The following is a 27,371-nucleotide window of genomic DNA, read 5'->3' on the forward strand; positions in this document are numbered from 1 at the left end:
AATCTAGTACTAGACTTCCTAGCGGGAGCATCCTCAGACCTACCTGTGGGCTGTCTCTAAGACTTCTAACCTTGAAGACTGCGTTTCTAGTGGCAATATGTTCAGCCCGTCGCATCTCTGAACTTCACGCACTATCCTGTCGGGAACCATTCCTCAGATTCACACTGGGATCCATACAGCTATACACTGTCCCTTCCTTCCTTCCTTCCTTCCAAAGGTGGTTTCTTATTTCCATCTAAACCAAACCATCTCGCTGCCATCCCTAGATGAACATAAGGACTCTGAAGACTCTCGCATTCTTCGCCACCTTAACGTCGGCAGACTCCTAGTCTGTTACCTGGAAAGGTCAGAATCCATACAAAAGATGGACCACCTGTTCGTCCTTCACAGTGGAAAGAAACAAGGGGAAGCGGTCTCACGGGCAACCATAGTCCGCTGGATCAAAGAAGTAATCGATGGCGGCCTACTTAGAGGCAGGGAAGCCTCCACCTCTACAAGTCAAGGCCCATTCCACCAGAGCCCAGGCAGTGTCCTGGGCAGAAACCAAGATGCTGTCACCTGCTGAGATCTGTCTGGCGGCGACATGGTCCTCCATTCATACCTCCTCTAGGTGCTACCGCCTGGATGTTCAGGCCCGGGAGGGGACAGCATTCGCAAGGGCAGTATTAATTGGGCCACAGGCAGCCTCCCACCTGGTTCGGGAGTAGCTTTTGTACATCCCATTGGTCCTGAGTCCATCTGCTACACGCTAGGAAATGGAGAAATTACTTTCCTGATAATTTTGTTTTCCTTGGTGTAGACAGATGGACTCAGTATCCCGCCCACGGCTGCCTCAGAATATGGAAATCTCGGGTGACAATCCCCGTGAGCAAGACAAGCACGGGTAAGCCACGTCTTACCCCTAATTAAGCACCCATAGTTACTGGGTGTCGGCATTTCTCGGTTGAGTGCACTGGTGGTTTCCAGCTATAATTCATGTCAACAATTCAAGTTAATCAAGTTAACCAAGTTATTCAAACACACATTATGCACAATTGCTTTTCGAAGAGAATACTGAAGAGCAGAGCTTCCTGCACGGGTATATGTAGTGCTGACGTCAGATTGAAATCTGACTCCGTCTAAAACTGCTATCAGGAGCACACTATACCCATTGGTCCTGAGTCCATCTGTCTACACTAAGGAAAATGAAATTATCAGGTGAATAATTTCTCCAATACTGAACCCTGTAGGACAGGAATTAATTGGAAACTAAGCTTTCTTGGTATCAACAGATGTCACTATTTTTCTCCTAGGACAAGCAGGATGGGTGACATCATCAGATGCAGCCCGGCACAGAAAACATTTGTCAAAGTTTCTAGAAGTTGTACCTTTGTAAATGCATTTTGAGCTATAAAGAAAATAAATATGTATTCTTAGAACCGTTAGATTTATGCAAGTTTTTGGATGGTAACCCTAATGTAGAAGCTGATTAGGGTTTGATGCATGTAGTTAAAGGTCGCAGATATCATCTGCGAGCTATTTGTGATGATATTGGAATTGTTTCTTTTCTTTGACCGCTTTTTACAAGCCCCTAATTCTTAGTATTTAAAAAATCTACGTTCATTAAGCAAATGATAAAAAAATGGAAAGAATAATTTCTATATTAACAACTGTGTAAAGAGATTGTATTTGGAAAGTTAATGCTGTGGTGATGTAATGAATAAAATAATAATTAAAAAAAAAAAAAGTTTCTAGAACTTTGACTGGCACACTGAGCATGCCCAGCATACCATTGTCCGCGCATTCATGCTGGGTCCCTCTTCAGTCTCTTTTTCCGCAGAGTAGTTAAGAACATAAGAAATTGCCATGCTGGGTCAGAACAAAGGTCCATCAAGCCCAGCATCCTGTTTCCAATAGAGGCCAAACCAGGCTACAAGAACCTGGCAATTACCCAAACACTAAGAAGATCCCATACTACTGATGCAATTAATAGCAGTGGCTATTCCCTAACTAAATTTGATTAATAGCTGTTAATGGACTTCTCCTCCAAGAACTTATCCAAACTTTTTTTGGACCCAGCTACACTAACTGCACTAACCACATCCTCTGACAACAAATTCCAGAGCTTTATTGTGCGTTGAGTGAAAAATAATTTTCTCCGATTAGTCTTGAATGTGCTGCTCGCAGTAGTGGAGCTCTGCTCTTAGCTTATCCTTTTCAAAGTATTTTCGTGGTTGATTTCAGCGCTGGGTCCCTCTTCTTTGGTCGGTGCTGTCTGGCATGCGGTAAGTGTTTTAAATTTTTCCTTCGTGCAGTCTATTCCTAGTGAGTCTCCTCTCCATTGATTGCTCGCCGGCTATTTTTCATAGCATCATCTAGTTTTTGCGGATGCCCCCAGTGCCCGTGGACCATGCTGATTACTGATCCGCATGAGGTCTGTATCCTCTGCCTGGGGGCGTCACACGACATCCTAGGGTGCAATCTGTGTGACCATATGACCCCCAAAAGCCGTCGTGCCGGCTGGATAAGATGGAAAAGCTTCTTGCCAGAAATTCTGATCCATCTACTCCAGCATTGGGGGCGTCGACACCTAGAGGCCAAGGGGGAGCCGTTAGATACTCCATCCCCCTCTACCCCTCCAGCGGGTCCCTCTTGTGGGAGAGAGGAGCTGGTGATAGGCTGTCTCCGGTGTCATCGCATTTAGACGTCAGGATCTTCACATTCCTTGGCACTGGGGAAAGACTGGTCCGAGCACCAAGGGAAGTCCCACAAGCATCATCACCGGTTGGTGCATGGCTCTGGGACTGGTGCGGCATCAGCAGCTGTCGTGCTGCCACCAACGCGACCCCCGTGGGGAAGAGGCATCATCCTCTATTAGACCTGGGAAACCAAGGCGTTCTCCACTGGTTGCAGTGCTGGGCTCTGAGCCTCCTCGGGGCTCTGAGGAGGCTCTGGGGATGCCGCCTCCTCCATCTACATCTATCTTAACTACAGTAGACTTTCAGGAGGAGTTGGACTGCAGGGTTCAGCAGGTGGTGCTCCAAGCCCTGAGGGGTATCAAGCTGATGACGGCAACTGTCCCCATGCTGGTGTTGGAGCCTGCACCGTCTCTCTTAGTGCCCCTGCTAGAGCGTCTAGAAGTCCTTATGGCCGCTGGGGGACCATCGCTTCCCCAGTGGCCACTGATGCCCCCCTCTGGAGTGATTCTCATTATCTGGTCCTCCGAGGAGGAAGAATCCGTGTGGCTGACAGTGTCCTCGGGGCCCTTAGTGCAGCGGCTGGGGTTCCCCGATCCTGTTCCCGGACCATTGGGGATCTTGGTGCCATTGATGCCCTCAATGCCAAAACTGAGAGGCTTGGGTAGGGACTCTCGATGCTGGTCCCTGAGGGACCTTAGTGAGGAGGAGTCCCTCATATGATTCCTGGAAGATGACATATTCGAGTCTTCCTTGAGCACTCGGACAACCTTATTTCCAAGCCATCTCCGCTGGATGAGAGGCGTAGGTCTCCCCGGAGGATATTTCCTTTGTGGGCTTCGTCTGGGCTATGGCCGAGGCCATCCTGTTCCAGCTCCTCAAGGAAGAGGACGCTTGTCACAAAATGCTGGGCGTCCTCCAGTTTGATGCTCCAAAGGTGATAGTGGCTGTCCCAGTCCATGAGATCTTCAAGGAACTTCTTCTTAGGACCTGGGAGCACCCTGTGTCCATTCCTCCAGTCAGTCGGAAGGCGGATGCCATTTACCTGGTGCCACAAGCTTTGAGAGGCGCCACCTCCCACACCAGTCTGTGGTGGTGGAGTCTGCCCTCTAGAAGGCCAAGAGGTCTCGCACGGCTCTGCCCCGTCAGGTCCGGAACACAGGGCCTTAGGTTTCCAGGTAGGAAGGTCTTTCAGGGCGCTAAGCTCATTGCCTGTATTGCCTCCTACCAACTGTATATGCCCCAATACCACCGGAACCTGTGGAAACAGGTCTAGGAATTGTCAGAGCGCCTGTCCCAGCAGTGGTAGGACACTTTCATGGTGGTAGTGTAGCAAGTTTTGGAGGTAGGCAAGTATGAGGTGCGGTCCACCTATGACGTTTTTGAAACAGTAGTGAGGGTGGCTGCAGCGGGCATTGGTGCCCACAGAATTGCCTGGCTTCTTGCCTTGGACCTTCAATCACAGGGGAGAATCTCTTCAGAGATAAAGTTTGGAACATGGTGGCCCAGTTAAAAGACCATCACGGGACCCTGCAACACCTCTCAGTGGGTACCTCAGGACATCCTCGTAACAGGGCTCCAGGAAGTCCTTTTACCGCCTGAGAAAGTACTACCCTCCTGCTTCTTGGGCACGCACGTCATGTGCCAGCTTTCAGGGTCGCTCATGTCAACAGTGGATCCCCATGCCTCAACCCAACCCCCAGCAAAGCCCCACTACGGGGTTTTAACTACGGGCAAGGGAATGAGCCAGATTGTCGTACCCTCGGCCTCCTGCCCCCCCGGTTGGGGGCTGGCTATGTCTATTTGCGGACTTCTGGTCCAGCATTATGTCGGACCAGTGGGTTCTTGCCATCGTTCACTGAGGGTACCGACTGAACTTCAGGGATGTCCCCATGATCTCTCCCTCATGTCCATCGTGGGGTGTGTCCTCTCATCAGGAAGTACTTATGAAAGAGCTCTCCACCCTACTAATGGCCGGGGCGGTCTAAACAGTCGCCCTGGGAGGGGAGGGGGCGACGAAAGAAAACAGGGGGCCTGCCCCTTATTCTCGATCTGAGGGCCTTGAACAAGTTTCTTCAAAGAGAAAAGTTCAAGTTGGTCTCTTTGGGCACCCCGATCCCTCTCCTGCAAAAAAGAGACTGGCTCTGCTCTCTCGACCTAAAGGATGCCTACGCTCACATCGAGATCTTCCCCAGACATAGAAAGTATCTCCGCTTTCTAGTGAGCAATGAGTATTTCCAATACCATGTGTTGCCCTTCGGCCTCGCTTCTGCTCCACAGGTCTTCATCAAGCGCCAACAAGGGAGCGCAAGTGTTCCCCTATCTGGACGATTGGTTAATCAGAAACAGCACCCAGCAGGATGTGCTCCGCTCCCTGACGCTAACTGCCTGTGTGCTGCAGTCTCTGGGGTTTGTCATCAACTACCCCATCTCAGTCCATCTCCACATCTGGGCTTTGAGCCAGACTGGACACGGTTCAGGCCAAAGTGTTTCTGCCCCATGAATGAGTGTTTTCCCTGGCATCACTGGCGAGTTTGGTCCTCTGCAGTCAGGTTTCCACTCGCCTGTTGCTCCGTCTTCTGGGTCACATGGCTGCGTCTGTCCATGTTACCCTATTCTCTCGCTTGTGTATGCGCAGTGCTTAATGGACCCTGTGCTCTCAGTGGCTGCATGCAACCCTGGACCTCAACACATGTGTCCTGCATCACACAGCCTCTTCAGGCCTCCCTGTCTTGGTGGGAAAATCTCTCCAATCTGGAGTGGGATCTTCTGATCCAAGCTCCTCCACACCAGATTGTGCTCACCACTGATGCATCCACCCTGGATGGCACAGGAAGCTCGCTGCCAGATCAACTTCCTGGAGCTCTGAGCGATCTGCTACCCTTTCTGGGAATTTCGGGATCATTTCTCCCACAAAGCTGTTCTGATCCAAATGGGCAATCAGGTTCTGATGTGGTACATCAACAAACAGTGAGGCAAGGGCTCCTTGCTCCTTTGTCAGGAGGAGGTGCAGATATGGTTCTGGGCCCTATCCCAAGGCATGCTCTTGCGAGCGATTTACCTAGCTGGGACAAAAAATGTGGTGGCGGACTGCCTGAGCCGGGCTTTCCGACCACACGAGTATTCACTGGACCCCTCTGTAGCGGACTGGATCTTCTGCCTGTGGGGAACCCCGGATGTGGATCTTTGTTTCCCCTTGGAACAGCAAAGTCCACCACTTCTACTCTGTGTACAGGAGCGCTGGGAAGCCAGCCTTGGATGCCTTTGCCCGATACTGGTGCAAGTGTCTTCTGTATGCATATCCTCTGCTTCCGCTGATAACAAAGACTCTCATGACGCTCCAGCAGGACAAGGGGACCATGGTCCTGGTGGCCCTGTATTGGGCGAGGCAGGTCTCGTTTCCTGTCCTGCAGAACCTGTCTGTCAGAAAGCCCATCCCTCTGGGGGACCTCCCCTGATCTGATCACACAGGATTGAGGCAAGCTGCACCATCCAAATCTCAGGTCAGTATCTCTGATGGCCTGAATGTTGAGAGGCTAGTCCTTCAGTCCTTCAACCTCTGACGTGTCTCAGGTACTGGTAGCTTCAAGAAAGCCTTCCACTAGGAAGTCTTACATGCTCAAGTGGAGGAGGTTCTCTGTCTGGTGTGGAGGTCATGACTTGGATCCATTTGCCTGCTCCATGCCGCTGCTGCTAGACTACCTGTGGCACCTCTTAAGGCTGACATGAAGACCAACTTGGTCAGGGTCCACTGAGTGCCATCAGTACTCAGTGGTACGCCCATCTCTGTGCAGCCCATAGTAGGGTGATTTATGAGGGGGTTACTTCAGATGAAGACCCCCATGGTTAGTCCTGTTGTCCTGGGACCTCAACATTGTGCTAGTGCGGTTCATGCGTGACCTGTTCGAGGCTATGTGCTCCTGCGATCTGAGGTACCTAACTTGGAAGGTTCTCTTCCTCGTGGTGGTCACTTCGGCTCGCAGAGTTAGTGAGCTTCAGATGTTGGTGGCGTATCCACCCTACACGAAGTTCTTTCATGATAGGGTGATCCTGTGTACTCGCCCTAAGTTTCTGGCTAAGGTGGTGACTGATTTTGATTTTAATCTTCTATTATTCTACCCACCTTTTTCTCGAGACCTCATTCTCACCAAGACGAATGGGCTCTTCATAGTTTGGACTTTAAGAGGGCTTTGGCCTTCTATCTTGAACACACTGCAGGCCATAGGCAGTCCATGCAACTCTTCATATCCTTTGACAAGAGCAGAATGGTGGGCAAACAAACTCTGTCCAACATGCTGGCGGATTGCATCTCCTTCTGCTATGCGCAAGTGGACCTTCAGCTTGGAGGCCGCATTGAGGCTCATTTGATGAGAGCCATGGCAGCATCGGCCCACTTACGAGCAGTTCACATGGCTGAAATCTGCAGAGCCGCAGCGTGGAGTTCCCTACATACGTTTGCTGCTCACTACTGCTTGGACAAGAATGATCGACATGACAGTAAGAACATAAGAAGATGCCATACTAGGTCAGACTTAAGGGTCCATCAAGCCCAGCATCCCGTCTCCAACAGTGGCCAATCAAGGCCATAAAAACCTGGCAAGTTCCCAAAAACTAAGTCTATCCCATGTTACTGTTGCTAGTAACTTCGGCCAATCTGTCCTTCTTAACCTCTTCCAGGCTTAAAATCCCAACTCTCCCTGCTTATGACCCATTGTTTGGGTTAATGCTGGGGTTAAGGGTTAAGGCACCTGGTTCGTTGCCTATTGCTCATAAGCCTTACTGAGAGCAGCCTGTAGCTTGGTATTCACCCATCTATGAGGACTACCATCCTGCTTGTCCTAAGAGAAAGCAGAGTTGCTCACCTGTAACAGGTGTTCTCCTAGGACAACAGGATGTTAGTCCTCAGGAAACCTGCCCGCCATCCCACAGAGTTTGGTTCTCATGCGTTTTGTTATTTTAGTTTTTCGCTCATGAATTCTGTGTTACGAGATTGAAGAGAGACCCCACGTGGACGCGCGGATACTGTAAGTATCCGCGCGTCCACGTGGGGTCTGCTCAGTGTGCCAGTGTGCTCAGTGTGCCACGTGGGGTCTGCTCAGTGTGCCAGTCAAAGTTCTAGAAACTTTGACAAAAGTTTTCCGTGTCAGGCTGCATCATCAGATGGAGCCCATCTGTGAGGACTAACATCCTGCTGTCCTAGGAGAACACCTGTTACAGGTAAGCAACTCTGCTTTGTGGATCCTGTCAGTCAGTTTTTAGTCCTGTTATTTTTTTATGTAACCTGATCAAGTATTTATTAGAGCAGCACAATTAACTTTTTACAGAATATTCAGTAGTTCATTTATTATAAAAATTTGAGACTTTTTATCTGACAGCAGCATTTTAACTTAAGGTCATGCATAAATTGCAAGATGAACTTCAAATATCTGTGACAGAATAGCAGATAACGCAGACACAATTGTGGAAAATTAGCTAATCAATAAGATTATATTTTGTGTTTTTGTGGAAGTTCAGGATCCTGCAATAATAGGTCCAACTTAAATTGTTACAGAATCTTACATGAAGGCAAAAACATGAATAGCATGCATAAAAGACAGAAAATGTCATTGATAGACTTGTTCTAGGAATATGGAAAAAACATTCCCTAATTCTCGTAGGTTTGACATGTACATTTTTTTCAGTAATTAATAATGTAATCATGTATTATAAAAGTTTGTTTCTATTTCCACATCATATGATTCTGTCTCATAAAATAAAATAGCTTCTTTCAAGTGTTTTGTCTTCAGGATTTGTTTTGTTTTTAAGTAAATGGTATGATTAAAAATATATAGTATATTATGTGGATTAGAATGTGATTTTTTTCTTTCTTTTTCTTTAAGTACTCCATCCAAAGAAGTGAATTTGATCGCTGTGTTAACTTGACACAATCTGGAGGAAATGTCTCTCTTAATGGTGGAGTTAACTTAACCCTTTTAGTTCGACAACTTCTATTTTTTTACAGACAGAATGAGGATTCTAGGCGTCTGGTAAGTAATCAAGTGTTTTAACATTGTTAGCTCTTTCTTTTACTTCTGTAAGAAGCTTAAAAGAATCACTTGTAGTGAGTTCATTTTTGCAGGAAATATTTTTTGAGCTGTAACTTTGTTAGAACCAAATATAGCACAGGATCTGTCTTGTATTTATTTGAGTAATTTTCCTTGGCATTCCATAATAGACTGAAATAATAGATTTTATTGGCAGACTGATGTTTATTTACCTTTTTATTTTCAGGCTAGACATAGCTTTTTGATGCAGGGGTGTTGGTTCCCAATAGTCATACTTGCTTAGCTCTTGTCCTCCCTGCTGTTCTGCATGTGGCATGCTGCATCAGTGATAGAAGTTCTAAAACTTTGTTACTCTGTAGTAACCTAACCACATTAAATAAGTACAGTAAATGTAAACAAATTGACAAAACACTACAATGGCAAGATGTCATTTCTTAGGCTTGCACAGCAGGATATTATTTTTGTGTGATTTAGATGATACCTATCAAGTAAAAACCAGTATTCTATTGTAGTGTGGAGGATGAGAATGAAGGAAAATGTGCCTTTTTCCATATACAGCAAACATGAGCAGTTAGATGTGAAGATGGTTTTTATATTACTTTTTAGTGTTCCATTTTATAATTTTGTATGCAGTGATGAATTTGGGATGAGTCTAAGGTTAAAGAGTCTAAGATTAAGAGTCTATTCCAATTTAAATAATCATGCGTTGTAATCGAGCAAGTGTCACTGGTGATATCCTCTGTTAGGATTTGTAGGTTAGTGGGCCCTTGGCCCGAGGTGAGAGATGGTACCGCCCATGGGGAGGAGCCCCACTGAGCCTCACCATCGGGTGGCGAGGTCTGAGCTACAGGTGACACAACCCAGTGAGTAGCGGAAGAGCAAGAGAACGGGTCTGGATGTGCTAGCCAGGATAGGTCCCCCTAGTGGTGGAGTGCTGGACAGGCCCCGAGTAGCGGGGAATTCAGCAAGGTATGGAGAAGTACTTGTGAGGGTGACCCCAGGGGGCGGAGCCACAGAGAGAGTCAGCACAGAGGGAATGACGTGGGCTTACCCGGGACACGGGGAAGCCCAGGGGTCTCTGGCAGTGCAGGAGAACACCACTCCGAGGAGCGGGGGAGCACAGTTAGTCACAAGCGATGGCAGTGGCCCACGGAGTGTGGTACACCAGAGCCAGGTCTCCACAAGAAGAGTAGTCCGGCAGTGGTCTGCAGTGCGGGGTACACCGAAGTAGAGTCTCACGGGAAGAGTAGTCGGCAATGGTCCGCAGAGCGGGGTACACCGAAGTAGAGTCTTACAGTAGAAGTAGTTCCTGGAGCAACCCCGAGTAGCGGGAAGAAGGCAGTCAGTGTCCGAGGCGCAGGGCCCTCCGAGGAGTGGATAGCCAGAGACAGGAGCAGGGCCCCCGAGGAGCAGGTACCCGAGAGTGTCTCACGCCGGGAGGAGCAGAACCAGGAACCAACATCCATAGCGAGAACAGCAGGATTCAGCAAGGAGGGGAACTCATTGCCAAGTCGATTAGAGCCAGGCCCCGATGGTTCTTAAGAGTCCAGGGCTAGTGATGTCATCAAGGGGAGATGCCCCTGAGGTTCTCGCCCTGGCGTCCTTAAAGGAGGGCCATGGAGTGCGCGCGTGCCTAGGAAGGCCTGGGAGAAACATGGCGGTCGAAGGCGTCCTCGCCGCCCTGGGGAGACCTGGAACAGAGCCATGATGTTCGGAGGCGGCTAGCCACAGCCGCGAGTCTTCCCAGAGGAGAGAGGGCAGTGAGGCATGAAGTGAGTAATAGTGGTTGCAGCCATCTGCGACAGACGGTCATAACAATCCTCATTTAGAATACTGTGACTGTACCTTTAAAAGGCTGTAAACAGGATGAAATTGGTTCAGAGGGTAGCTACAAAAATGGTTGGTGGTCTTTGTTGTAAGGCGTATGGTAATAGACTTAAAGATCTAAGTATGGATACCCCAGAGGAAAGGCTCTTCTGCTACTCGCTGGGTTGTGTCACCTGTAGCTCAGACCTCGCCCCCCGATGGTGAGGCTCAGTGGGGCTCCTCCCCATGGGCGGTACTATCTCTGACCTCGGGCCAAGGGCCCACTAACCTACGAATCCTACGATATAATAGAGACATTTAAATGCCCCCAAGGTATCAATGCACCTTTGCAGGGCCCTTTGAAGTGGAAAGGACCCTGGAAAGAAGGGTCATGGGATGAGGGCAAAAGGGGGTAAACTCAGGAAATATTTCTTTACAGAGAGCGTAGTAGATGCATGGAACAGCCTCTCAATGGAGGGTGATGGAGGCAAGGACAGTAGGCATCTGAATTCAAGAAGGGGAGGAGGAATAGCCTAGTGGTTAGAGCAGTGGACTATGAACCAGGAGACCAGGGTTCAAGTCCTGCTGTCGCTCCTTGTGACCTTGGGCAAGTCACTTTACCTTCCATTGCCTCAGGTACAAAAACTTAGATTGTAAGCTCTCTGGGGATAGGGAAATACCTACAGTACCTGAATGTAAACCGGTGTGATATCTCGATTGAGATCAAATGTCGGTATATAAAAAATAATTAAAAAAAACTCCTACCACTCTGAAGGAGTGGTAGGAGTTGTAGAGCTGAGCAGTTAGTGTGGATGAGCAGACTAGACAGGCCGTATGGTCTCTTTCTGCTATCCTGTTTCTAGAAATATTATCCTCAATCAGTGTCACTTGTTTTACAAGACCTGGTTTTATAGATTGAAGCTTTATGGTTTATACCTTTGAACATTAACTGCAGAAGCTCCTTAAATGATGTTAACTTTGATTCCTGAGAGAGAGTGACTGAGAAAAATGAGTGTCCTTTAAATAAATCTGCTTAATACAAGCAATATGCCATTTGACTGCAATATAAAATGAATGAAAAATATTCTTAAAGTAGCATTTATAGGGGTAAAAAAAATTATTTATGTAAATATATGGTTTGAGAGAGTTTAGTTGTCAGGTAAAGTTAGCATGTTTGTTAATGACCTTTTTTTCATTCAGATTTTTGTTTTTAATCCTAAGGTGTGTTAAAATCTGAGAGCTCCTTCAGGCTAATTGTTACCACTGTTATTAATCTAAACAAATCTGATTGCTGCTGTATTGATTTTTGTAACTATGATAGTGACATATGAATATAGCATTAACTACTGAAACGTGCATACGAGTCTGGAGAATAAAATAAATAAATAAATAAATAATGGAGGCATGGCTTGAATAAAAAGTGCATATCTTATCCCCCAAAACTGCGAAAGATGTAAGAATGAGACCAAAGACAAACTAATAGAGCCAACCAAGAATCTAAGGCTATGTCTTCTGCTGCAGGTCCCTAGTGAATGCTACCTGCCAACTTTTGTTTATGGTTGTACTGGATAAAGACTGATGGAAAAAGTAGCAAAGCTGCCCTTGATGACCCTATTAGCAATTAATTTATGGACAACATAGTTTCACTTGTCTGATAAATTATACTTGACAGTGGAGCTTTTTATTTATGGATGAAACCTAATCTTCAGTTACTAATTAATTGTAATTAACATATCATATTACCTTTTAAATGTTTCTTCAGCAACTATAGGTTGTTCTCAAAGTATGTAGAACTATATTATACTGTTACACATGCAAAAGGTTACAAATGATGGTCATTGATTTTTTAATTTATATTTTACTCTTTCCCTCTTGTCTACTGGCTGTGATCATTAGGATTACTACACTATCTCCCAGTAGGCAGTTGACAAAGCAGGGAAAAAGCTATTTTGGGCCCTTATTCAGCTAAATTCTAGCCTACTAGAATTTAGCTGGATAAGTTAGGAATGTTCTGAGGGCATAATTGGAAGGAGTTGAATTCGCCAGCTATGTTATCCGACTAACTCCGTTTTTCAGAGTTAGCTGGATAGCTTAGCTGGCTAATTCTGGTTGTGCCAAAGAGATGTCCTAACTTTAAGATAGTCTGCTATATTAGGTAGTGCAGTTGCACTAATGAATATACCTCCAAAGTTAGCTGGATAAGTTTATCCGGCTGACTTTGCTATCTGGACAGTAATGGAATATGTACCCCTTGGTGTTTTTGTTTTTCTTAGAGTAGTGTTATATTTTAAGATAAGTTACTGGAAAAAAAAATGTGGCTAATGTAAAGTGCCATTTTAAAAATATACAGAAGCACGTTGCTGTCATTACATATGTTGATCAAACATAAAACTTGTGAAATTTTGGTTTTGCAGATATGGATATGTCAGAATCTGATTAGACAAAATTCTCAGTTTGTTAAACAGCTGACAGGTCCTGACAGACTTATTTGTCTATTTCAAATAAAGAGGCTGTTGGGTCTGTGCTGCAGGTAAGCTGCTTTTTTTTTTTACTACCATAACATCAGAATATGTATATAATGTGAATGTTGTGTTACAGGAATTGGTTATTTTTATAGAAAAAAAGGGGCCTCAGGGATTGTTTTGTTTTTACTTCTGAGTTAGATTTATAAACATATTTTACTGGATAGATTATTTTCTTTCTTTTTAATGCAATTGCTAAGAGGATATCATTATTTACAGTATCATGCTGGTATATGGGTGCTGTGTTCTGTCAGTGCTATTTAGAATTTCCCTGGCAATTCAGTGGGATTCTGACTTGGCTGCACATCATAATCTAGGAGGCTATATGTAAGAGTATCTAGCTGACTCAGGTAATTCTGAAATATTCTCACTGGGTATAAAGGACTAAAATTATTTGTCATTGGGATAACATAGCATTGATGGCAGAAAAAGACCAAATGGTCCATCTAGTCTGCCTACAAGTTTCCTATGGTAGCAACTGCTGATCCATGCAGGTTACCCTCAGGCCTTATATATTATCAAAGCAACATTTTTACTGGGTGAAGAGCCTTCTTGAAAATTCAGACATTGCTGCTTGACCTTCTTTGCTTTTGAACTGTGCTTTTCCCCTTATGTTTGTGTATCAGTACTCCAGACCATAAAAGTTTAGGCCTGTGTTGGTTGTCCTCTGAATCAAATTCCCATTCCCCCCCCACATCGTTAAAGCAGAGAACGATATCAAAGCAGAGAGCAGTTGCGTCAAAAGCATCAAGGCTTATTGGTTAAGGGTAGTAACCACCACTGAGTAGGTTACTCCCATGCACCCTTTCTTCATTTTCATCCTTCAGCCTTTAGGGAGCCACAGTGTTTATCCTGTACCTCTTTGAATTCCTTGACTGTTTTTATGTTCACCACTTCTTCCGGAAGGGCGTTCCTGCATCCACCACTCTTTCTGTGAAGAAATATTTCCTAACTTTGGTTCTGAGTCGTCCTCCCTGGAGTTTAATTTTGTGACCCCTAGTTGTACTGTTTCCTTTCCAAAGGAAAAGGTTCGAAGTAAGTGCATCATTAAAACCTTTCAGGCATATGAAGGTCTGTATCATATCTCCCATGCACCTCCTCTCTTCCCGGATATACATATGCAGATCCTTCAGCCTCTCCTTATAAGTCTTCCAATACAGACCCCATATCATTTTGGTTGCTCTTCTTTGCACCACCTCCATCCTGTCTCTATCCTTTTTGAGATATGGGCTCCAGTCCTAAATGCAGTACTCCAGGTGAGGCCTCACAAAAGACCTGTAAAAGGGCAACACTGCCTCCTTTTTCTTACTAGTTATTCCTCTCGCTATGCAGCTCAGCATTCTTATAGCTTTAGCTATCGCCTTGTCACATTGCTTCGCTGCCTTCATTTCACCAGACACTTGTCAACCCAAGGGCCCTCTCCCATTCTGTGCCGATTAGTCTTTCACCACCCATCACATGGATTACCGCACCACAGATGCATGACTCTGCATTTCTTGGTATTTAATGCCAGATCAGTTTTCAAGCTTTCTTAAATCACTTCTCATTTTTTCTATGCTTTCAGGCATGTCTACTCTGTTGCAGATCTTAGTATCATCTGCAAATAGACAAACATACCTTCTATCCCTTCCGCAATGTCTCTCACAAAGATATTGAACAGAACTGGTACTCCGCTTAACACAGTTCTCTCTTCAGAGTAGGTTCCATTTACCATTACACGCTATCGCCTATCAGTCAACCAATTTGCAGTCCACTCCACTACTTTGGCACCACTCTCAAGCTTCTCATTTTGTTCATGAGTCTATGTGGGAGCGTATCAAAAGCTTTATTAAAATCCAAGTAAATCATATTGAGCGCTCTTCCCTGGTCCTATTCTCTAGTCTCCCAATCTAAAAAAAATCAATCAGATTTGTCTGACAGGAACCTCCCCTGGTGAATTAATACTGCCTTGGTTCGAGCAACTCTCCGGATTGTAAATAGTTCACTATCCTTTCCTTTAGTAGAGTTTCTGTTAATTTTGCCAACACCGAGGTGAGGCTAACCAATCTAAAATTTCCAGCCTCCTCTCTGCTCCTATTCTTGTGAAGCGGGACCACCACCGCTTTTCTCCAATCTCGTAGCACCACTCCTGTTTCCAGGGACCTATTGAACGGTTCTTCAGCGGATCCACCAGCACATCTCTGAGCTGCCTCAGTATACTGGGATGTACCTCATCTAGTCCCATGGCCTTGTCCACTTTCAGTTTTCCTAGCTCTTTCCATACATTCTCTTCTTTAAACGGAGTTTCATCTACCCCATCTTCTGTGGTCTTGTCAACGAGCAACGGTCCTTCTCCAGGGTCTTTTTTAGTGAGTATTAAACTGAAATATTTGTTTAATATTTCTGCCATTTCTTCATCTCTCGTCACACATTGACCTTTGTCACCTTTCAATTTCACTATACCATTTTGGACCTTTATCCTTTCTCTGATATATCTGAAAAACATTTTGTCACCTCGCTTTATCTCTTTGGCAGTTCTTTCTTTCGCCTGACCTTTTGCTTCCTTGATTTCTTTTTGTCTCAGTTTCACCAGATATTTTTCTTTGTGTTCCTCGTTTTGGGATCCTTTATACCTCTTGAACGCTGTACTTTTTGCCTTTATTTTTTCAGCCACCTCCTTTGAGAATCATATTGGTTTCTTATTTCTTTTACTTTTGTTTACTTTTCTAACATAGATTTATTGCTTTGTAATTGCTCCTTTTAATTTGGTCCACTGTTTCACTTCTCCCATTTTCTCCCAGTCTTCTAGTTTTTTGACCAGGTACGTCCCCAATTTGACAAAGTCTGTGCATTTGAAATTCAAAGCTTGCGTCTTTGTGTGACCTCTCTATATCCTATTTGAGATATCAAACCATACTTTTTGATGATCACTGATGCTCATGTAAACACCCACTTGGGCATTAGAGATGATCTCTGTTAGTGAGCACTAGGTCGAGTATAGCGCCCTCCTTTGTGGCTTCCATTGCCATTTGTTTGAGCAGAGCCCCTAGCAGGGCATCCACTATCTCTCTGTTTCTTGTAGATTCTGCAGAAGGGATTCTCCAGTCTACATCTGGCAGATTAAAATCTTCAACACGCAATACTTCTCTTTTTTCCCACCTTTTGGATGTCTTCAACCAGATCTCTGTTTAGTTCTTCTGTTTGAGTTGGAGGCCTCTAGACCACACTTCTAAAAATAGAAGCACCATCTTCTATTTTTTTTTAGGACTGTCCTTAATGCTTCTTTTCTATCTCATGTCTCTTGCAATTCAGTTGGTTGGATATTGTTTTCGACATTTATTTATTTATTTTCCAGGTTTTATATACCGTCATTAAGTTGTAATCCATCACAACAGTTTACACAATGTTAAAAAAAAAAAAATCAATAAAAAAATAAATAAAGAGCTACTTCTCTTTTCTGTCCTATCTGGCCTGATGGCCGCATCCCAGTTAAGGGATAACGTTTTCTTAACAAAAGACAATTTTTTTTACCTTAAAAGAGATTTTCTGTAGAGTGTTTGTTCTCACTTTGGTGCTGCAGTCCTCACTGTTTCAAAGGCTCATACTCATACAGTACCTCACCAGTAGGGCTCAGCAAAAGGATTAGAGAGCAGCCAAGTACCTAACACCTGAAAACAAAATTCTGAAGGGTAAAATTCTGAAAATAAAAGACATATGCTGGTATGCCTCGGACAGATCCAAAGACGTCAGGAACTCCCCTGACTGTACTGCCATTATCACAGACTGCAAGATTTCCATGCAAAAATGAGTCACACACAAATGACAGCTGACCCCTTTGAGATCTAGGAGGGGACGTAAAGAGCCCTCCTTCTTGGGCACAATGAAATAAATGGAATATCGGCCCATATATTCTTAAGACTTAAGACCTGTTTATTGTATTTTTTTGATCATGGTATATCTTAAATTTTTGAATGCTTCTCATACTTAGTCACTTCCACTATTTAGGTAATGATTAGGGTAATACTTTGCTCACTTGTATCAGAATTTTCCACAGGCAGTCTGCAAGGCATTACTAGAATATGAGTAACTTGAACAAAATATGCAAACAAATAGGGGATGTGGTCATATGAAATGAACACAACGTTTACTGCCAGAAACCATAAACTATAAATAAAATATTAGGGGCAAAAAAAGAAGAGTGGAAGAGAGTAAGACTTTGGAAGCAAGTAGACCCAGTAAACACAAGGTTTATGTTTTGAGGGATTGTGATAGTATTGTAGTTTCAGAACTGTTCTTGGTCTCCTTTTCTTTTTTCTTTTGTAGGAAAAGGGGGCGCTGTAGGGATGTGAGTCATATTATAGTTCATCTCCCTTATTAATGGTGACTGTAGATATATAGTAAAACATTCATATTGCTTAAATAAATGCATAGATGATAAGATGGGTTCTTGTGTATAATATAGATCCTATACGCATGTTTAAAATAAATTAAAAAAAAAATGCTCTCTCATTATGCTTTTTAATGTATCCAACAACTGAGTGAAAAAGTTTAAAGTGTGCTTTCTTAGCATTCAGACAGGTGAATCCAAAACCAGTGGTTATGCACCTCTACCAGCAGATGGAGACTGAGCAAAGCTGACATCATGGTATATATATACTCCTAGAGTGATATCAGCCGGCCAGTATTCTCCATCTCCAGCAGATGGTGGACATGCATCTCCCTACTTGGGATTGCTTAAAGGATTATTCGCCCCACTCTCCTTCTCATTTGAGAATTCCTGAGGTGATTTCCGTGGTGCCTCAGATGAATCTCTTGGTCTGGTAGCTGGTTTTTCAACTCGTGTGGACTTTGGTCTGGTAGCTGGTTTTTCAACTCGTGTGGTCTTAGCTGAAAGGCAAATGGGGGCAGGAAGCAGAGTGCAGCAGTGAAGGTATATGCCCCCTCCCCCCGCAGCCGGAGACCAACCTTGTACTCAGCCAGGACAGGTTGAGCTCAGGTAAAGGGTAATTAAAAAAAAAAAAAAATAATAATAGAGGAGAGGAGTTAAGTAGGGATTCCTCCTCCCTCCAGGCCTCTGTGCTTGGCGTGCGATCTGACTGTTGTTCCTGCCTCCGGTGAGCTCAGGGGACATGGGCAGCCTTGCAGGTTGAGCAGCCTTTTTGGCTAAGCCCCACTCTCAGGCATCTTGTTCACTGTGTGGCAGGCTGTGGTAGCGTTTTCACGCGTTTTTGTACACCAAAGACTGCCCTCTTCGGTTTTCGTCGGTTCTTGCTTATGTGCCTGTCTGTGCGGCCCATTGTGCGCTTAGTTGGGCGCTAGTTGGGCATCTAGTTAGGCACATAGGAGCGCATACCAGGCGGCTCAGTTGTGCGCACGTATGTACGCGCTTTTTTGTGTGCACTATCTGAGCTTCTTGAGGGAGCTCAGTTTGTGCACTTATCAAGGCACAGTGCCTACATTTTGGGCGCACTATTGACAGATGCATGTTAGGGTGGATTGACAGATTGATGGTGCCCATAGCAAAGAAGCCTAAGCACCTTGCCCTATGTGTTGCTTGTCATATTCGGGGATCTCAGCTTGGCGTTTCCTCTAACTTGTGTCAGCGCTGTTTGGAGGCTCAGGGAGAATTGCTTCCGTCTGATTTTACAAAGCTCAGTTCTTCCCAGCCTGGTATGGGAATGGGAAAAGTGCTGCCAGAAGGGTTGCCTGACTTTGGGGGTTCCTCTAACTGGTTCATCAGTGGGGGAAGGTAATTCAGTGGGCACAGGACAGGTGCCCCCTGGTTTTGACATGGATCCCTCTGCCTTTGGTAAAAATGTTTTTCAAAGACTGCAGTCTTTTTTTTTTTTTTTTTTTCTTCAGGTGCAGTCCTCGCCCCCGGCCAATCTTAACAGGTCAAGGTTGCAGGTGGTGAAATTCTGCACACCTGTTGCCATGGGTAAGCGTTGGGATATGCCTGGAGCCGGTCTTCTGATACCCTTCCTACCCAGATGACATGGATGATGAAACCAATCCTTACTCCCTGGAGGATGGGGAAATTCCTCCGGAATTGGAGGCATATAGAACTATGCTACGGTTCTTTCATAGAGATGAATTATCGACTCTGATTTTCCAGACATTGAAGATGCTGGGAGTACCTGGGGCTGAATCCATGTCTGAGCCAAAGAAAGATCCCATTTTGATTTCCTTGCCCCAGAAGCTAATTTTAAAATGGAACTAGTCTTGGAAGGATTGTACCCCCTGGATCCAGTTGCAAGAGAGCAATTGCGTTTTCTGAAGGTGGATGTACTTGTGTGTGCAGTTACCAAGCAGATGACTATCCCCATAGAAGGGGGGGGGGGCGGCGGCCTTGAAGATTGCACAGGATAGGAGAATTGAGGTTATCCTTAAGCAGGCTTTTGAAGCAATAGCAATGAATTTTCAGATAGCCTCCTGTTGTTCCTGGTGGCTTGCTCTTTTTACTGCTGTCTCAGGAGATCGATGAATCTTGTGTGAATTCCAGGTTAGTGATGGAACCAACAGCTGGCTTATTAGCAGATGTGGGCTGCAATTGGGTTCACACCTCGGCCAGAGGGTTGGCTTCGGTAGTAGCAGCTAGGCATCAGCTATGGCTGAGAAATTGGTCGGCCAATACAACTTCGAAGTCTAACTTTAAGAAGTTCCCTTTAAAGGCTCGCTCTTGATGGGAATGAGCTGGAGAAAATGGGCAATAAGTGGGGTGAGTCCCCACTTCCTCGATTACCAGATAAGAAACAGGCGCTGCGATCCTTAAGCATGAGAGGTCTTACAAGGGGGGGGGGGGGGGGGTCGTACGTTTTCAACCCTGCTGAGAAGTGGTTTTTCAGAGGACGCGACCTTTGGGTAGATCTGAGTTCTTTTGTCCCAAGCAGCCCAGATGGGGTGCAGGCTCAGATAGTGGAGTACCCCATCCTCCCAATGAAGGTATGCTGACCCAGGAGATAGGAGGTTGCTTCTCTCTTTTTTTATTGGAAGTGGGTCACGGTCAGACCAGTGGGTTCTGGAGGTGATAAAAGATGGCCATGCGCTGGAGTTTCGCAGTGTTCCTCTGGACGTGTTCATGGTGTTTCCCTGCAGCTCTCCGCAGAAGAGATAAGCAGTAGAGTGTATGTTAGGACTCCTCAGCCTGCAGGATGTGGATCTAGTGCCCTTGGTCTTAAGAATATATGGGCCCATATTCCATTTATTTCACTGTGCCCAAGAAGGAGGGCTCTTTTCGTCCCCTCCTGGATCTCAAAGGGGTCAACTGACATTTGTGTGTGACTCATTTTTGCATGGAAACCTTGTGCTCTGTAATAATGGCAGTACAGTCGGGGGAGTTCCTGACGTCTCTGGATCTGTCTGAGGCATACCAGCATATTTCTATCTGGCTAGAGCATCAATGATTACTGCATTTCATGGTTTTGGGGCATCATTATCAGTTTCGAATGCTACCTTTTGGTTTGGCCACCAAGCCCAGAACTTTTTCTGGGAGAGTTGAGATGGGATCCTGGAACACCCATTCTTGGACGACTGGTTTATTTGGGCGAAGAGTCTGGAAGAGAGCCTCAGGATCTCGCACAAGGTGATCTCCTTGTTGCAGGAGCTAGGTTGGGTCATGAACCTGGCCAAGAGCAATAGTCAGCCATCACATTGCTAGAGTATCTTGGTATTCAGTTTGACACGAAAAAGGGCAGGGTATACCTGCTGGAGGGCCATATTCAGAAGCTGATTGTGCAGGTGCATCTATTGACCAACACAATCGCTTGACAGAGTGGTCCTATCTATAGGTGCTTGGACTGATAGCAGTGACCCTGGAGGTGGAGCCATGGGCGAGGGTGCATATGTGCCCTCTTCAGTGCATTCTGCTGTCTCGTTGGAGCCCTTAGTCTCAAGACTATTTGATTTGGCTCCTCCTGCCAATGGAGGTCTGCATTCAACTGCATTGGTGGTTAAAAGCAGATCTAAGAAAGGGGGTTTCCCTGAGGTCACTGGACTGGCTAGTACTCATGACAGATGCGAGCCTCCAGGGTTGGGGAGCTCACTGTCAGGAGCTGACCACGCAAGGGCGCTGAAGTGCAGAAGAGTCTCTCTGGAACATCAATCGGCTAGAAGCCCGTGCGGTCTGGTTGGCATGCTTGCAATTTGGAAACATTGCAGGGTCAAGCAGTCTAGATAATGTCTGACAATGCATTTATAGTGGCTTACATGAATCGGCAAGGAGGAAACAAGAACCAGCAAGTGTCACAGGAAATAGCCCAACTTATGGAATGGACGGAACTGCATCTTCAGGAGATCTCAGCCTTGCAAATTGCAGGAAAAGATAATGTAAGAGCCAACTTTCTCAGCAGACAGTCTGGATCCAGAAGAATGGGAATTGTCAGACGAGGCGCTTCAGCTAATAGTGGATTGCTGGGGCCTTCCATATGGACCTACTGGCAACTGCTCACAATGTGAAAGTCCCTCGCTTCAGTCGCAGGAGAGATACAAAGTCTTTGGGCATCAATGCCCTTGTGCTGGAGTGGCCGGAGGACAAGCTGCTATATGCCTTTACCCCATGTCTCTTGTTGGGTAGAATGATTTGAAAGGTTGAGAGTCCTAGGAGGATGGTGTTTCTGCTGGTACCAGATTGGTCCAGAAGACCGTGGTTTGCAGATTTCAAAGGTTCCTGGTGGATTCTCCTCTCAGATTTTTGATGTATGGGGATCTGCTATGACAGGGACCCGTTCTTCATGAAGATCCGAATCAATTTTGTCTTACAGTATGGCCCTTGAGAGGGCTCGGTTGCTAAAGTGTTGATATATTCTACTGTGGTGATTGACACCTTGCTATGAGCGAAAAAGTTCTCCACTTCCTTAGCCTATGTGTGGGTTTGGCGAGTGTTTGAGGCTTGGTGTGAAGATCAAGGGGTTCTTCCTTGTTCAGTTAAGATCCCGCTCATTTTGGAATTTTTGCAGGATGGTTTAAGTAAAGGTTGGTCTTTAATTCATTAAAAGATCAGGTGGCAGCTCTTGCCTGTTTCCTAGGTCAGGTGAATGATAGGCCCTTGTCGGCTCATCTGGATGTGGCCCGTTTCTTGAAAGGAGTGAAGCATCTTCGTCCTCTCTTGCGGCTACCGGTGCCCTTGTCAAATCTTAATCCAGTTTTGGATTTTTTTTTTAACTGGCCCTACTTTTTGACTGGTGTGTAACCTTTTCTTGAGATTACTGACCTCAAAAACGGTGTTTCTTGTAGCAATTTGTTCTGCGCGTCAAGTATCCGAACTACAGGCCTTGTCTTGCCTGGAACCGTTTCTATGAATGACTCCAGGGGTGATCCAATTACTCACTGTTCCTTCCTTTTTGTCAACATTGGTCTCGGATTTTTCACTTGAATCGGTCTATTTCTCTGCCATCTCTGGACAGGGCAAGAGATGCGGATAAATATCGCTGTTACGGCCCTTGGATATCAAGAGGCATATCTTGCAGTATTTAGAAGTTTCGGAACTTCTTAGGAAGATGGACAAGCTGTTTATCCTCCATGTTGGGAGTAAACAGGGGGAGCTGGTGTCATGGGCTACAATAGCCTGCTGGATTAAGGAGGTAGTCAAGGCTGTGTATGTGGATGCTGAGCAGCCATTGCCTAGTCAGGATAGGGCTCATTCTACTAGTGCTCAGGTAGTGTCATGGGCGGAGATTAGATTGTTGTCTCCCATCGACATTTGCTGAGCTGTGACATGGTCCTCTTTACACACCTTTTCCAGGCATTATCGCCTGGATGAACAGGCCTGGGAGGACACAGCCTTCGCATGCCTTCACAGCCTTTTGACTGGATCGCAGGCAGCCTCTTGCCCTGTTTGGGAGTAGCTTTGGTACATCCTACTGGTTTTGGATTCACCTGTCTGAACCCTAAGAAAGGAGAAATTACTACTTATCTGATAATTTCCTTTTCTTTAGTACAGACAGGTGAATCCACCTTCCCACCCTTGGCTGCTGAATGGTTGTGCTATGGTCCTCTTGTGTGGCTGTGTGTTCCAGGGAGTACTGCTGCATGTCAATTCAGTCCCTAGATTAATGTTATTACATTTTTTGTCTGAGCTCCGTGTTTTCCTGTTGGCTGAGTGCTGGAATGGTTATTGGTTAATAATCAAGTTTTGTTAGTTTGTCCACAGTTGGCTTTTGCAGAGAATAGTGGTGGACTGGTATTACTGGAGGGGTATGTATACCATGATGTCAGTTTTGCTCCGTCTCCATCTGCTGGTAGAGGTGTATATAACCCATTGGTTTTGGATTCACCTGTCTGTACTAAAGAAAAGGAAATGATCAGATAAGTGGTAATTTCTCTATTCATATATTCTATTAGTAAACATCATCTGATGTGCTTTGATTTGTTTCTAGGTTATTGCAGTGCTGTAGCGATGACAGTTTGAGTTTTGCACTTCCTATGAGAATGATTGAAGTATTTACGTCAGAGAATACGTATTTGCCTGTGTTACAGGATGCCAGAGATGTGACATCAATAATTGAACAAATTTTGCACTACATGATTCAGAAAGGTGAGTAATAGGTGTAGTCCTTATCCTCGGACCATTTCTAATTTAAGTTTAATAAATAGATCATAAAAGCATGTCAGATTATTTAATCAGAAATGTTTACATGTCATTGTGGGCTTAGATTTATTTATGTAATACATAGGCATTCTCAGCCTGGCAACTTCCTTGTGCTCCTTTGGATTTCCAGCTGAGTTGTAACATCTGCTCAGTGTGGGCTTTGAGATTCATTTGTAACTACCTGCATTTTTCCCCCCCTTTTATAACTCCCCCCCCATCTAGAATAGCCATTTCTGCAGCAGTTGTTTGGCCAGGGTCCACAGAATTCTGCTTTTTCTGGAACCCAAGAATCTCTTTTTCTGGAACCCAAGAATCTCTGCTCCAGTGATTCTTTCCTCCAGTGCCTGAGTGAGCTGTCTGCCATGTTCCCAGCCGTGGTAGGCCTAAGGAGCAGAAGCTGGACTTGGGACTTGCTTCATGCAGGAAATCTATGTTCAATAATTTCTAAAGAGATCTTTTTTAAAACATTACAGTTACTGAATGTGTTGTCTCACATAAGCATCTTTTTCACTGAAAGCTTCCCAGAACATGCAGCACTTGACAACTAATGGTACCTATCCACCACAAACATGACTTGATTCTTAAGGTAAGGGCTGGGGCTAGGTTTTTTTTTTTTTTTTTTTTGCTTCTCTGTGCAAACAAATTCTGTGTTGGCTCCCCACCTCCTGCCCCGATTCAGTCTTTGTCCTGGGCCCATCAAAAAAAAAAAAAGCCCAGTTCCCTCCAGCCATCTATATTTTTATAAACGGACAGCCCCCCCATCCCATGGAACTCATGGTTAGTAGAAGGATATTATGTACCCTAGGTAAATCTTATAGCCTTGCACACATGCCTCCCTCCCCTACACCCTCTGCACCCTCTATACACACACGTACACACATGCATTTATAACAGATTTTACATGAAAAGCATTAAAAATACAGTCTTCTGAAGCAAAAATATCATTTACAACATAAATATTATATTTACATGCACTGATGTGGTGCCAACTAGAAAACTCAGCAAAAAAGATACTTGGAACTCATATGGAATTAGACCTTTAGCGATGCATGTTTCAGTGTAGGCTTGGCCTTCAGAAAGCCATGAATAAACAGAATTGCCAAGTGAGTGTGAGCCCCTCTTGCTGCAGCGCAATTGATGTAACCTTGTGGGCAGGGCTCTGAGGTCTGCGCTGATAGCAGATGAGTGAGTTTTGGCTAATTTTGTGAGGGAGATGTCAGAGACAATCCCCTTTGACCTGATTACAGAGGAGGACGCACACCATAAAACATTGGAAGTTCTCCAATTTGTTGATGCTCTGAAAGAAGTTATGGCTATTCCTGTCCACGAAGTGCTAATGTATCTCCAGCATCATCTCTGGGAGCATCCTTGTATTGATTTATTTTATTTATTTATTATTTTAAAACATTTCTATACCGTCGTTAAGATGAATACGTCACAACGGTTTACAGTAAGGCACATAAAATAATGATGCTAAAATATATCAATTTACCAGGTGCCATAATGGTTCGGTACATAGTTTTTAAACAATAATAATTGGTTTGTGATAAATGTCCAAATCTTTGTATAAGTTTTGAATACAATACTAGCTTTATAATTGTAACTTTAAGAACATAAGAAAATGCCATACTAGGTCAGACCAAGGGTCCATCAAGCCCAGCATCCTGTTTCCAACAGTGGCCAATCCAGGCCATAAGAACCTGGCAAGTACCCAAAAGCTAAGTCTATTCCATGTTACCATTGCTAATGGCAGTGGCTATTTTCTAAGTGAACTTAATAGCAGGTAATGGACTTCTCCTCCAAGAACTTATCCAATCCTTTTTTAAACACAGCTATACTAACTGCACTAACCACATCCTCTGGCAACAAATTCCAGAGTTTAATTATGCATTGAGTAAAAAAGAACTTTCTCCGATCAGTTTTAAATGTGCCCCATGCTAACTTCATGGAGTGCCCCCTAGTCTTTCTATTATCCGAAAAAGTAAATAACTGATTCACATCTACCTGTTCTAGACCTCTCATAATTTTAAACATCTCTATCATATCCCCCCTCAGTCGTCTCTTCTCCAAGCTGAAATGTCCTAACCTCTTTAGTCTTTCCACATAGGGGAGCTGTTCCATTCCCCTTATCATATATTCCCCTTTATCCTATAGTGATGAATGAAAAAAATAAAAATACAACTACACACACATTGATTACGGTGGTGTGTGTGGGTGTTCAGTTGTTCGTACCTTGCACGTCGCCGGGTTTTATTCCCCCTTCTCTATTTGATAAGCTTGTTTAAAGAGCCAGGTTTTTAAGCTTTTTCTAAAGGTTTTGCTGTCTCTTTGTAATCTTAACTCCAAGGGCATGGTGTTCCATAGTATGGGTCTTGCCAAGGATAGCGCCCTTTCTCTTACTTGTGTTAGTCTTGCTGTTTTGATTGATGGAATAGTAAGGAGTGCTTTGTACTGTCCAGCCAGTGAATAAGAGGACAGGTGCAACTTATCTGGTCCAACATATTCCTGGATTCCAAAAGCCACAACTCCCCCATCAGTTGGTGGTAGTTGAGTCTGCACAGAAGAAGGCCAGAAGACTACACCCTCACTCTTCAACACCTCCTGGCAAAGACCAAAAATTCCTTGATATTTTGGTTCGCAAGATGTTCCAGGACTCTATGCTAGTGTCATGCATAGCTGCATATCAACTTTACATGACATAGTACCAAAGGAATCTCCGGAAGCAGGTTCAGGGAATAGCCGACTCTCTTACCCAACAACAGCAAGATAGTCTCAACGCCATACTACAGAAAGGCCTTGAGGCTGGGAAAAATGAGGTGCGTGCTGCTTACGACTCCTTTGAAACAGCTTCTCACTTGTCGGCGACAGGCATCAGCGCCAGGAGGGTGCACCTGGCTGAAAGCATCTGACTTGAGACCTGAAGTCTAAGACAAACTTGTTAATTTGCCATGTATCGGTGAAAACCCATTTGGAGACAAGATACAAAACGCAGTGGCTCAACTAAAAGACCATAATGAGACCCTGCGGCAATTATCCACAGTTACTACCGAGGCCCCTTCCTCTGTAAGACGATCCATGAGAAGGAACCCTAGAAAACCACTTTATTGCCCACGCAGATACTACCCACCTACATCTTGCGTGAGGCCAACCAGGCCGTCTCAGAGAGCACATCCTTGACAGCCCAAGACATCCAGGCCTCAGCCACCACCTCAGACAGGCCAAGCCTCTGGATTTTGAAACCTTTCCAGAGAACAGCAGCCGCTCCACAAATCCAGACCCAGATTTGCCAATAGGAGGTCGAATTCACCACTTCATAACCAACTGGCTCAACATTACCACAGACCAATGGGTTCTATCTATCATAACCCAGGGATACCATCTAAACTTCCTCATGGTACACCCGGATTCACCACCCAATCCAATGTGGATGCAAAAAGATCACATGACCCTTCTAGAGTCAGAACTCTCCACCCTTCTGGGTGCCAGGGCTGTGGAAGCCGTTCCCCGGGCACAGCAGGGCAGAGGATTCTACTCCCGCTATTTTTTCAGTCCAAAGAAATCAGGTGGCCTCTGCCCCAACCTAGACCTCTGCAATCTCAACAGATTTCTACAAAAAGAAAAATTCAGGATGGTGTCCCTGGGCACCATGCTTCCCCTTCTATAAAAAAAAGATTGGCTATGTTCTCTGGATCTTCAGGACGCTTGTGCTCACATTCCAATATTCTCACATCACCACAAATACCTGCGTTTCTTAGTGGGA

General features: G+C 45.0%; 1 protein-coding gene across 3 annotated transcripts in view; it reads left to right on the top strand.

The window, feature by feature from the left end:
* UBE3C (ubiquitin protein ligase E3C) overlaps window positions 1-27,371 on the top strand; it is a 496,047-nt gene that overhangs the window by 52,919 nt on the left and 415,757 nt on the right. For all 3 annotated transcript variants that reach the window (XM_029588499.1, XM_029588501.1, XM_029588500.1), the window contains 3 exons: window positions 8,555-8,701; window positions 12,940-13,055; window positions 23,400-23,557. In XM_029588499.1, the coding sequence (XP_029444359.1) occupies window positions 8,555-8,701; window positions 12,940-13,055; window positions 23,400-23,557 (421 nt within the window). The remainder of the gene's footprint in view (window positions 1-8,554; window positions 8,702-12,939; window positions 13,056-23,399; window positions 23,558-27,371) is intronic.

This window comes from Rhinatrema bivittatum, chromosome 2 (assembly GCF_901001135.1).
Source record: "Rhinatrema bivittatum chromosome 2, aRhiBiv1.1, whole genome shotgun sequence".
Lineage (NCBI taxonomy): Eukaryota > Metazoa > Chordata > Amphibia > Gymnophiona > Rhinatrematidae > Rhinatrema > Rhinatrema bivittatum.